Here is a 13,218-nt window from a genome sequence, read left to right as displayed (position 1 = left end):
TCGCCTTGTGCTCCTTTTTTTGTTTAGATCAACTTTTTATTGTTTTAAATTTTTAAACAAATACAACTGAACAAGGTACTCCTTTTTGAGAGAGAGAGAGAGAGAGAGAGAGAGAGAGAGAGAGAGAGAGAGAGAGAGATATATCACCTTTTTCAGCCCTTCTGAGTTTGCAGGTATGATTTTAATATAATATTATAGTCATTATGGACTTTAGAAAAATGTTTTTTGTGGAGGTGGGGTTTTGTCCTTAATGGCATTTTTTCCCCTTACATTACTTTTACTTTTATACTTTAAGTAGTTTTGAAACCAGTACTTTTACTTGAGTAAAAAGCTTGAGTTGATATTTCAACTTCTACAGAAGTCTTTTCAAACCCTAGTATCTATACTTCTACTTGAGTAATGAATGTGAATACTTTTGACATCTCTGCACCTTATATATCTTTGATATGTTTCCACGTTCAGGGTCTGACCTGTAGCTAAGTAGAAATATCTTCACTATACCCAAATTAGTTTGTTGCAATTCTTCCTTCCTTGTTGTTTTCTCTAGGTAGTGTCTATTGCAAAAATCTATAAAAATCCTGACTGGTTAAACCAAGGGCCTGTTTCACAAAACCAAGATAGGGGATTAAGCCGGGATTTCCCAGTTAAGCCTTGACTCGGTTTCACGAAAGCAGAGGCACATAAATCACCATGGAGATTAATTCCGTACAGCTAGCCTGCTCCTGACCAGGCTAACAGCCAGGATTTATTTAATCCTGGAGCCTTTTCTGATCACCCAGCAGTGGTTTGTTATCAGCCTGGATTAAAATACAACAGGTGCATATTGCTGTTCATTTAAGTACTGTTATTATTTAAAGTTGTGACCATTATTTTTTTATTTATAATTATTCATGTGACAGTCATTGTTATATTGCTGTATGAAGACTGCTGTTCATATTGTTGTTAGAAGTTTGACGAATATATTACGGCAGTTGTTGAGATAATTAGAAAAGGCTGATAAAATTTCAAATGTGTTTTAAATGAAGTCTGTTACTAAGGGCAATACATACAATGCTGTACATTTCTATAGTTGACCAATGCACCTTGAATTATTTTAGTTGATTAATTTTTTTAAAATTCTTTAACAATAAGGATCATGTTTGTTCCACTTCCATGTGCATTGTATTTGGCATTCTTAGCACACAATTTATGTTGTCCAGTAAACTGGGACTATAATTTGGGAGGATTGTACAATTTTCAGAACATATCCTAATTGTACAATCCTCCCAAATTATAGTCTTAGTTAACTGGACCAGTAGTTACTAATGAACTAAGAACTAGTGATGGGCATTCCGACTCTTTTTCGTGAGCCGGCTCGTTTGACTCAGCTCACTGAAAAGAGCTGGCTCTTTTGGCTCACAAACGGCTCTTTAAAAAAAATAATGTTTTGACTATGATAGGTGTGAAAAACAATTCTAATTAAATTAATAAATGAAATCATACTCACAATGTCTCACAATTTCTTTAAAAATGCATTGATTTGTTATGAAAAAAGAATACTATTAAACATTTGCATTTAAATTACAACTTTTTAATGTATAGAAACAACATTCAAAACAAATACAATCTGAATCTGAACAACATAATAGAACCCATATTCAAGAAAAATAAATAACTGAAAGGATTAAACTGGTCCCTCTTTTTCTCTCTGTTTTGTTTTCAGAGCTGTTTTTCCTCTCCTCTGTCCTCTCCTCAGAGTTTGACAGTGTGTGTGTGTGATGGCTTGGCCCCTCCCTCATGCCGTATAATTTGTTGACACCTTCTGCATGATTGACAGGAACAGAATGTGAGGCTGATCAGACAGTCGAAACTAATGTGTGCCTATATAATTATTTTTTTGTTCTTTGAATAAGTCAATTATTTTAAATAAAATAAAATTCACTCATTTCATTATTACATAATGATTTAATTTCTATAGGCTATATTTTAAAAAATCGAGTCGGCTCTTCGGATATGCGAGCAAGCTCCCGTCGTTCACCTACAAGAGCCGGCTCTTAGAGCCGACTCATTCGCGAACGACCCATCACTAGTTACAATCATTCACGGCCATTATTTTACTATGTATCAAACGTTTGTAGATCTTTGGCTGGTAGGTTCATCCCCTTTGCCGAGGTAACAAAGTAATGCAAAGCGAGTTGCACTGATAGCTGTCTGTGCACATTGCATTCTCGGAGCGTCTTCCCTCCGGATCAACTCAAACTCTGTTTGAACGGTATGTGGGCTAAATGTGGTAGGAGTTACCTTTTGGGTTTATTTGGAGTTAATCTTGTGTTAATTTCTTTCAGTTTGCTCTTTTTATTTTCAATATTGATTTTACTCTATTGTTGGGGAGTGAACCCCTTTAATTGTGTGTTTCCCATTTCTCCCCCCATTTTTAGTTGCTGAGAGCGAAGGTGGTGGTGTTGGTGTCCGGGTGGTGGTATCCCCTTTCCTGTGTGCTGTGTGTCTCCCAGTTTTCATTTGCGTGTTCACGGGTGACTTTCCCTGGGATCCTTTACCGTCCTCGTTCCCTTCTCCCCCTCCACTGGTAAGACTCAGCCCTAATTATTATTCCCCCCCTTTTTGGTGTGAACGTGTTTTAAATTGATTGTTTTTAAATGTATTGATTCTTTGTTGAAATAAAATGTATTCTTTTTGAAAGTTGAACCTCGTCTTTGGAGCCTTTTGTAAACTGACCTGTGTGTCCTTAAAAATTATACTGATAGCATTACAAGTAGTGATTCAAACTAATTCTCTGGGCGAAATTCCCAGGGTGGCATTGTCGGTGTTTGGTTATGTCAGCTCTCGTGCTGCCACATTCTGGCGTTGTCGGTGTTTGGTTTTGTCAGCTCTCGTGCCGCCACATATAATATCTTATTACTAGTGTAATAGTGTGTTTTGTGTATATTTCAGCTAACTTTATTTTCTTAAGTGGTACTGTCTCAAAGGGGAAACAGGATGTTCCATTTGTCGACAATGACAGGGGGAGGGTATAGATTTTACTACCTTCTTATAATGTTATTTGAAATACAGTGATTGTGCTAGATAAGCCTTGTCACTGTTGTTGAATTGTTTCCAACCCAAAAGAAAGTAGTAATATTTCATGTAAATTTATTTTCTTTTAGATATGTTGATAATTGTGATCGGCGAATCAATTAATGTTTTACTATACTGTGTAAATGTTTTGTTATGCTCAGTCTGTTTTGGAAACTGAGAGAGACAGTAGTCTGAGAAGAGGGTGTGTGTAACTGATGCAGTCCCTTTCACATGTTGTGTCATTACAGACTCAATCAGTAAAGCAAAGATCCAAAGAGAGAGCTGTGGTGTCGTGGTGATTTTGTGGCGTGTCCTGAATCCGCTACACTAGCGAGCAAGAAAGCAATCACAAGGAAATGGTTGGTAAAAGACATTCGAGGACTGGATCAAAGTGGTTCAGGATGTTTTTATAATGGAGAAGCTAACTTTCACTCTCAGGCTTGAACAAGATAAGTTTGAGAGCTACTGGAAAACCTGGACAATCTTTATAACAATTTTAAGGAAAGATTCTGGGTAATGTGAAAAATCCCCCTAGTTTTTGACTCCACTCATCTGGTTCAGTTTTCTTTATTTGTTTAAGCTTAATCTATAATTATTACCGTTTGTGTTGTTGATTTGCCATCGCAGTTATTATCACCCCACCATAGGATATTATTTGCAGGAAAAGTTTATGAATGAGAAAAGGTACATATGGAGCAGACAAATGTATTAATTTTACAGCTGTTATTGTCTATTTTACTCACTGCTGTATGTTTACCTATTTTATTTATTTTATTTTTATTCTTGTAGTTATCACTACCACTTCTTATTTTTTGGATTCTTAATGTCATGGTTGTATGTTTCTGGATGTTCGGTTTCCTGTTTTATTTTGAAGTCTCTGGTTTTCTGTCTTGTCTGTTTTACTTCTTGTCTTGTGTTTTCCTGCCTTTTTTGATTGTTCTCCCAGCCCTAATGTTTTTCACCTGTTCCCCAGCCTAGTGTCAGCTGTTGCTTGCTTTCTCATTACCCTGTGTATTTAGTCTCTGTTCTGTCTTTGTCTCTTGTTGGATTGTTTGCTGTTTGATGTTCCTCGTTTGTCCTTGTCAGTGGATTGCTTGTCACTGTTATGTATTTTGCCTGTTCCTATTTTTGGGATTCTGCTTGTGCCTATTTTTGGATTTGCCTTCTGTTCTCGGGACACCTTTTGTTAGTATGGACTTTATTATTTGTTTATTAAATCCTCAAAACTCACACTGCCTGTCCGTCTCTGCATTTGGGTCCTACATCCTCTGAAACCGTGACACTCAAGCTCCCCACCAGTCCAGAACCGGTATAGAAGTACTGTGATGGGAGAGTGTGTGGGTGCTTTTGTAATGATATGAATTTTTCTTTCTTGATCAATGGCATGTCAACCTAAAAATCCCTATCCATACCAGAGTCAATATAGTGTGCATTAACTTCTAAATCATTTTGATTACTTACTGATGTCCAGTGATGTGATTAATGAGACAGCATTTGCACTTTGCAGCAGTTTCAGTTGGGCTGCTTTCTCCGTGGAGTACAGGCTGTGTGCGTGAAACTCCTGTCCCCCTCGACAGCAATGTATAAGAACATGCCAACCGTAGTACTTCTTTAAGATCCGAGTCTTCTACGATGCTGACAGGTCTGCAGTTAGTTGCCAGCCATTTCGCAAGAGCTTTAGTAATTTTTGGGGATTTGGTTTCATCAACAGGTCGGTGAGCAGCACTCTCCAAAATAGTGCTTTGCCTGAGCATCAACCTGAGTCACGTTAACTGTACTATGCTTAGCTCGTAGGTGGTAGCTCAAGCTTCACGTGCTTCGGTGATATTTTAATTCGGCTTTACACAATTTCGACTTGTCTACGAGCCGTCCGGGAGTTTTGGAAAATAAAAGGCGCCATTCAGAATTGTGTTGCTGCTTTCTCCATCATGCTTGCAGCCTGCAGCAGCAGGATGTGTTACGAGAAGTATTGCAGCTTTATAAGTAAAGGTGCGGTTAGGTTAAAAATAGTAGCCTGTTAGGCACGACGCGAAGCCGAGTGAAGTGTAAAATAAATTAAATGGCGGCATGAGATTAATGAGATAAAAAAAAATGTACATGTTATGCTTGGCCCTTAATTGCATCATGATTAACGTGTTAATGCTGACAGCCCTAATATATATTAAATCCAGTAGCGCAATTGCTGAAGTGTGTTTGCTGCAAGTTTGTCAATAGGTCAGCAACTTCCTGATCATACAATAAATGAAAATCACAATTCAGTCTGTGGCCCTCATTTCCTATTTTTTAAATTAGCATAACATTTTAAGTATGAAAAACAAGCAGTTATTAGTTGTTTTTTTTAAAATGTATTTATAACAAAAGTAAGTAGGTAAGGTTATTGCATAATAGATTAGCTCTGCAGTAAACACAGGCAGTGTAATTCATAATTTGGTATTGTTTAGATTGATTAAGGACACTTCTCAATCATACTCAAAAATCCCATTGAGCGCAAAAAAAAAAAAAAAAAACACTGGACAGGAACTTGAATAACCTGGGCAGAGCATCACACAGAAACAGCAAAAAGTCATGGACATGCAAAAGCAAAACCTCAGTCAGTTTAAGCAACAGTTTTCCTCAAAGAAGCCTTTAAAATGTTAATTATTCAATTAATTATTCCCCATGGATCAAGAATAAAGTATCCATTCCAGTGTTCATATTGCAGCAATTTTATTAATTATCTGAGAATTCCTAAAATTAAGAAAGTTTATATCACAGTAGTATGTTGTGACACTGAAAAAGAGCACATGTTAAGCTATAAATAAAACCTGACAAGAATAAGGTCTAACATTAAATCTTCCATAGTGTTTGTAAGGTCCAATGTAAAGCAGTAAGTAGTTGATCAGCGTCTCCTGCGGCGCTGTTTGGAAGTTGTTCCCGCCACACACTCTGCTTTGCTGCAGTGGCACGTCTCCACCACGATGTAGCTGTGCTGGACCTTGGAGCCGTCGCCACAGGCCAGCTCCACCTGCTTCTGACTGGTCGTGGCCTCTTGGCAACACTCACACTGATGTATCATCTCGTTAGCTGCTGCAGAATATCTGCACACGGACAGACAAAGAAAACAGCTCTTATCCTCTCCACTGATTACAATAGCTCCTTCAACAGCCAATGAGTTGAACATAAAGGGTTTTTATCCTGTGACCCTGTTTTATAGGTGGGTCTTGGGTCAAAATCCAGCTGTAACATCCTCTTAAATTTAGTATTGTGTCTCCTACAGCAACATTCTAACAGGAGTGACAAAACTTTCAAATCAGGGCAGTAAAATGTGCTAGTTAATATGGAAGCTGTGGAACTTATTTTTTTTTTAATATTTAATTAGATATTGTTGTCTTGTAATGTCTGTCATATAATCAATTATAATCACGAAATCAGACAAATATAACCTTGCAATCTAGCCTAGCAAGATGTTTCCTGTTAGTGAGCGGAGAATTTTTCTCTTTGTAAAGCTGAGATATGATCTGTATAAAACTATTAAACCTCACTTGTGCATTGCTATGTTCAAAGGTAATATGATCAGTGACACCAAAATGATTAAGGTCGACATGTCTAGTATCTTCTATGCCATGCTGAAGCTAATATAATTAATTAGTTATATAATCCAGTAGAAATATAATCGTTTGATATGACCGGTGTGGTAAAACCAGGACGGTTAGTAGCCATACCCTCCAGGATGAAATAAAGTGAATTGTTCACCATCTGTTGACTAGCATGTATGTTAGTAGCTAGCCGACAAAGAACTGTCTGGGTCACAACGACTCAGGCGTACTCAAGAAAAGGAAGATGAGAGGACTGTTGGAAGTAAAAATATCACCAGTTCAGGGGCCTCATTTATAAAACCTGTTACGCAAGAAAAAGTTGCGTGAAGCAGGGTCAAATTTGTCGTCGCAACATTCCTCTCAATAGTTGGGATTTATAAAGAATTTCCATGCGTAAAATTTTCCCAGTTTTCCGCAACCTTTTGACCACACGTGTGATCGTGCGTAATGCTCCCAAACATAGGCGGCGCTAGGCTATTTTTAGGGGTGCTTCAGCACCCCTAAAAATCATCTCAGCACCCCTGAAAATAAAGTCCTTATTGTGATAATGTGAAATCGTGTAGTGCTTAAACTAGTGACGGTTTTTGGCACGGGCGAACCGGGCAGCCACTTAACTTAAAAAAAATATATATAAATAATCCTCTGCGCCGCGAAGCGTTTTTCTGTTTTCTATCATTTCACTAAGTGGGGAATTGGCAGATCAGCGCCCCCAGCTGCTGCAGGCGCCCTGCTTACTGAGAGAGGTCAACACCCCCTACTTTCACAATGAAATGGACTAGTCCGTAACAGTGCGCCGCAGCGCGAAAGATAAACACAAAGTGACAGGAGAAATGGGAAGTACACAAAGACGGAGCAAGACCAAGACGAGTCTAAACCTTTCTTTTATGTCAATGGTCTAAACGCCAAAATGAAACAAAGTTACCCAAGCGGCTCAAATAAAAGAAAAAAAGCGAAAAGGCATGTTTTCGGCAGCAGCAGGACCTTCATCAGCTCCCGTGGCCGATGATAGTGGTGTCGGCAGCAGTGGCATACGCACAGTGGTGTCGGTGACTCAGGAGGAGAGGGACAGAGATGAGGGAGTGAGGCTACAACCTGCGGTAGGCTAAGCACAACTCCCCTTAAAACACTTAACCCCTTGATAAAACTGAGTGGTGGACAAACTGTTGATGATAACACTACGACAATAAAACAGTAGGAATGCTTTACTGTATGATTGCATTAGTAGCCTATATAAACGTTGCACATCATGCAAACGTTCTTAACGAGAATTGTAGCTTTTCTATCTGCATTGCCAGACAAAAACTCATGATAGACCTCTTCAAATTATAGCATAGGGCCCCTTGAAATGATAATCATAAAACAAGCTATATATATATATATAGCTTGTTTTATGATTCATTAGGAGTATACAGTTTTAGTGTATTAGTAAATGGCACTTTGTTGAAGTATTTAATGTGTCAAATCTCACTGATTCTTGCTGACTCATTACATGGCGTTAGTAGTTTTAGGAGTAGGAGTTGGTATACATATTCAGGGGAGCGCAAGGACAGGTACAGCTTTATCAATACTAGTTAAACAGTTGTACAGTTTTATTCCCAACGTGTATATATTTTAAATTATTTGTTCTTATATTCTATCCTATTATTATTTCATGTATATTGTATCCTATTATTTCATTTATATTCTGTGTGTGCTGTGTGTCTGATATTGTGCTGCTGCAACACTGGTATTTCCCATTTTTTTGGGATCAATAAAAATCTATCTATCTATCTATCTATCTATCTATCTATCTATCTATCTATCTATCTATTATCTATCTATCTATCTATCTATCTATCTATCTATCCATCCATCTATCTAAATATCTATCTATCTATCTATCAATCTGTCTGTCTGTCTGTCTGTCTGTCTGTCTGTGATCTGATGTGGTGGGCCGGTCTGGGCCAACATGTCAGGTGTGATTTTTGGTCCCAGTCAGTCCCAGCAAAGAGGAGCTTTTCCAAACTAAAGTTGATCAAGTCATACCTGAGGTCACCATGTCCCAGGAACGGCTCACTGGCCTCGCCGTCATCAATATCAATCACTCAATAGGGGAGCAGATTTCATATGATGACATCATTGATGATTTTGCATCAAGGAAGTCCAGAAAGGTCAGGTTTTAGTTTTAGTTTGGGTTTTCTGTTCTTAGTGCTATAGTGTAATAATTACATTCTGTTTAGTGTGTTTTCACATTTGTGTGATGAAGGATTTGTGCTATTTCGAATATGGGGGGGGCACTCGGAGGGGGTCTCGCCCGTCATTCAACACCGCCCCGGGCTCAAACCTTATTACTTTTGCAAACCTGATTTTAGCGATGGAATAGGATAAATGACGACAGGTTCAGCTCAGTTGTAGCCTAAAGTCAACAGCCTGTCTGCGATTCCCTGAACGAGGGCGCCTCAGTCAGCCTACTGTTTAGTCTGCGCAGATAACTTTGGGGAATTCGGTCGTCAGAGTATGGCTACTTTCAACCACTGAAAAGGTATGAAAATTAAATCTAATCAAATGAACACGTTAAGTAGGCTACAGGTGTAGGCCTAGTATTTGTGGAACCAATCTGTGATCCCTGATTACAATTATGGCAATTATATCTGAATTAGCCTAGCTTATTCACCACAGAGTCCAATTTAGTTGTGCAACGTTAGACAAAATTGCTAACTGTAGGCATGTGTAGCTTAGGAGTAGCCTATAATGAGTTTTTAAAGTGTGCTATAATAGCCTGCCGTAACAGCTTGAGCACCGCTACCTCCCTACCAGACACTTTCTTATTTTTAACTGTCAATGCCAATGAAAAATAAATAATTCGACCTGACGGATCATCAGACTCATTCGTATCAGAACTGGAACATAGTAGGACTACTGTGTTTTGTTTTCTCTTTTATTTGAAGATTATTTTCTAGTGGATTACAAAATGTTTTGTGTATGATTGTCAGTGATATGATGGAGGGAGGGAGATAGAGGGAGAGAGGAGGATGGAGAGAGAGAGAGAAGGATGGAGAGAGAGTGGACAAAGAGAGGGACCTGGAAGAACCAGGTGAGAAAGTGGACATATATTATACTGGCAAAAACACTTAAAACATTCCATTCACATTATATTTACATATGCATTTAATGGAGGACTAGGCTCTTAAGAAAAAGAGATGTTGTGTTTTCCCCATCTGGTTCAGAGGCGTTATTAGATTAGATGAAAAAGTTGAAAATTAACAGCAGAAAAAATTTATAATCCTGTCTAAAAATATGTTAAGGCTTATTTTACCATTCAAGGTATGTGCAGGGGCGTAGCTCCAAATTCTGGGCCCTGTAGAAAGACATTTTCTATGGGCCCCTCCCTGCAGCCAAAGCTATGAATTCTAGCATATTTTTGGGCCCTCCTCACATGAGGGCCCTGGGCACTCAGTCCCCCTTTTCCCCCCAGTCCGACGCCCCTGGGTATGTGTGCTGCAATAATCATGCTTTGTAGTTTCCATCTATTTTCACAGCAGATGGCTTGAATCTGTTGATAGTTTGTCATAATTGCATGTCTCAATCTGCCTATTTCTTTCCCCAAAACTCACCAGAAGTCATGATTCAAGGGTTTAAAAAAAAAAAATCTCATGGGGGCATGCCCCCGAACCCCCCTAGCTTAACTGCTATCAACTTTTCATTAGGGGCTGAGCACCCCCAAAGGTCAGATCCTAGAATCGCCCCTGCTCCCAAGGTTTTGTAGACTGCGTTTTAGTGAACTCCGATGGTATGCCCGTTTTCCGAACCTAACCCAGTTTTTGTTTTCCTGAAACCAACAATCCCGTTCTTGCTAAACCGACCCAGAGCTGGTCGCGGCGCCCGGCGAGGGGCTGCCAGCAACGGGGAAAGGCAGGGGCGAGGACCACACCGTGCAGCAGAGGAAATGCGCTTTTCCTCCGCTGCCGTGTGTGTGCGTTCAGTTCAGTTCGATTTTATTTATATAGCACGTTTAAAAACAACCATAGTCGACCAAAGTGCAAAGAGATAATAAACACAAACAAAAGCACAATATACAATACAAAATCACTAACAGTAGAAAAAGAATAAGGTCAAGATTAAGGGTGTGTTTGTGTGTGAGAGAATGTTGTCTTTCTGCACGTGCTATTCCCACACAAAGTTACCAAATTGTTACATTGGTAACACTTTACAATAAGGTACACAAAAAAATAGGTAGTTAATGATTAGTTACTGTTTTTGAAAGGGTAGATGATCCAAAATCTTGTTTCTATTTTTTACCTTTTTAATAATTGAAATTCCTCTCTTTACAAAAAACAAAAATGATCATAAATGTGATCTCACAGGGGTAAATGGTAAATATGAACCATAAATGATGTATGTATCATTGGTAATTGAGCTAAATCTGTTACATTACATTATTAAGTTTGTGTAACAAAAATATGAACACTACACAAGGGTTAAGGCTTCCAAACAGGATTTTGTTTCGATGTTCTACCTCTGTTAGAGCACCTCGATCTCACAATCACTGAATCGTGTTTTTTCCCCATTTTTCCGTTTCGTTATTGGTGATCAAGGGCTCCTTTCAAGGCTGGAATATTCATTGATTGATTAACATGGTCCTTATTAGGACAAATATGGGACGACCTTGGGAGGAGCGTGAGGCTCGTGCAGGACCGCATAAGGTAACGCACGTCCGTATTTATAACGAGAAGAGTGCGTAACGGTGTGCGCCGCAAGGTGTTATAAATCAGAATACTGTTTTTGCGTACAAAAATTCTGACTTTTATGCGCACGAAATCTTTCAGAATAGAATCTACGCAAATTTTTATAAATGAGGCCCCAGGTCCATCTAAAGATGTAACAAACATGAGGTAATTGTGGGCATAATTTTGTTCAACTGCCACCGCCCCAAACGCTGTATAAGAGAGTCACATGAAACTTAGGTTCAGTTGTCTATACGATTGACTATCTCCTGTGGTCAGTTGATGTATCCGGACAGCTTGGTTTGTTCGTTAAAATGTAACAAATAAATCAGCATGGAGTGAATATCAACAGTCTCTGGAGGACCATTTCAGACAATATATATATATAAAAAAAAACGTGTATATTGGAAATAGTTACCAGCCCTGCCTTTAAGGAGTGCACAGTGCTGAAGCAGGCATATTACTGTGAGGCAGCCACTGCTGACAGCCACCTTTCACACAAACTTTGTTATCCCACTTGAGAAAACTGAGCTTCAAATCATAGTGGTTTTGCCAATGAAGTTGAACTTAATAGACTTACATGGACGAGCTGCCACAGTGTCCCCTGCAGGACGTCACGTTGACCAGCTGCGTGCTCTTACAGTCGTTCACCTTGATGAACGTCTGCTTACTCTGGACCTCACAGATGCTCCGCAGCTTGCCTGGAACACACAGCAACTGTTAAGCTCAAACAATGGCACATGCTAGACAGATTTGTCCTCCAAAGCCAACTTCCTATTCTTAAAACCAATTCATGATTTTAGATTTAGTAGCTACTATCTACAGTAAATACTGTGACTTTACTAACTTACATGTTTTGCAGCATCCATTCACGTCAGTTGCCTCGGTGCCCTGGAGGATACACAAGTCATGTGAGTTAGACAGTTGTGTGTGTTTGTGTGTGTGTGTGTGTGTGTGTTGGGGTGGGGGGGGGGGGTGATTTAGATAGGGTTAGGTTTGGATAAACTCACAGGTTCACAGTCCAAGGGGTTAAAGGGTGGACAAGTGCTCTTGGTTTCCTTGGTAACAGGCTGTCCATTGATCTTCTCACAGGTATATTGCACACACTTGTCATTTGCGGGTACAAAAGTGTTGCCGACCTGTACCAACAGAAAGAGCAAAAGTTAAGTCAGATATTCAGCAACAGTTATAACAAAGTCAACAAAGATATCATTTTGTATTCTTTAACATAGCAACACAACTTATTTCTGTAGTAGAAAAAGTCTACCAAGAACTTATACCATCAAAAGTATTTAGTTTCATTTCAAAAGTAAACAACTTCATTTTCTGAAATAAGTAATACAGTGAACATCTCTTTGTTCATATTCCTAGTGATTACAAATGTGAAGAAACACTCAAGCTGCAGTACTGACCTCAATGATAATGATTGTGTTGTTAGGTGTGGTGACACTACAGCTCTTTGGAACACACTTCCCGCAGCACTTGTCAGGTACAGTCTGATATTCATAACCCTGGAGACAGTGAGAAAAAAACTCTTGCTTTGTAAAAAAAAAAAAAAAATGCTATTATGTTGTGTGGTTATGCACTTGAGTGTCTTACAATTTGTGTGTTAAGCATTTCAATGGAGAAAGCATTTATGTAATCTGAAAATCTGGAACATGATACTGGGATTTTCTGTTATATATATATATATATATATATATATATATATATATATACACACACATACATACATACATACATACATATACATATATATATATATATATATATATATATAACACACACACACACACACACACACACACACCCACACACACACACACACACACACACACACACACACACACACACACACACACAAATAATGTCTCTGAGTGAATGTG

The 13,218-nt window shown here is 38.8% G+C and overlaps 1 protein-coding gene across 1 annotated transcript in view; it reads right to left on the bottom strand.

The window, feature by feature from the left end:
• Positions 1 to 5,743: 5,743 nt before the first annotated feature.
• Positions 5,744 to 13,218, bottom strand: part of LOC120555948 (mucin-5AC-like) — an 81,244-nt gene continuing 73,769 nt past the window's right edge. Inside the window, exons 49-53 of the mRNA XM_039795168.1 lie at positions 12,745 to 12,843; positions 12,343 to 12,471; positions 12,184 to 12,223; positions 11,913 to 12,033; positions 5,744 to 6,131 (exon numbers count right to left, since the gene is read on the bottom strand). Of these exons, the coding sequence (XP_039651102.1) occupies positions 5,933 to 6,131; positions 11,913 to 12,033; positions 12,184 to 12,223; positions 12,343 to 12,471; positions 12,745 to 12,843 (588 nt within the window). The 3' untranslated portion in view covers positions 5,744 to 5,932. The remainder of the gene's footprint in view (positions 6,132 to 11,912; positions 12,034 to 12,183; positions 12,224 to 12,342; positions 12,472 to 12,744; positions 12,844 to 13,218) is intronic.

The sequence above is a fragment of the Perca fluviatilis genome, chromosome 3 (assembly GCF_010015445.1).
Source record: "Perca fluviatilis chromosome 3, GENO_Pfluv_1.0, whole genome shotgun sequence".
NCBI classification, from domain to species: domain Eukaryota; kingdom Metazoa; phylum Chordata; class Actinopteri; order Perciformes; family Percidae; genus Perca; species Perca fluviatilis.
The sequence above is the reverse complement of the archived record's forward strand: the minus strand, read 5'-3'. Positions and strand labels throughout refer to the sequence as shown.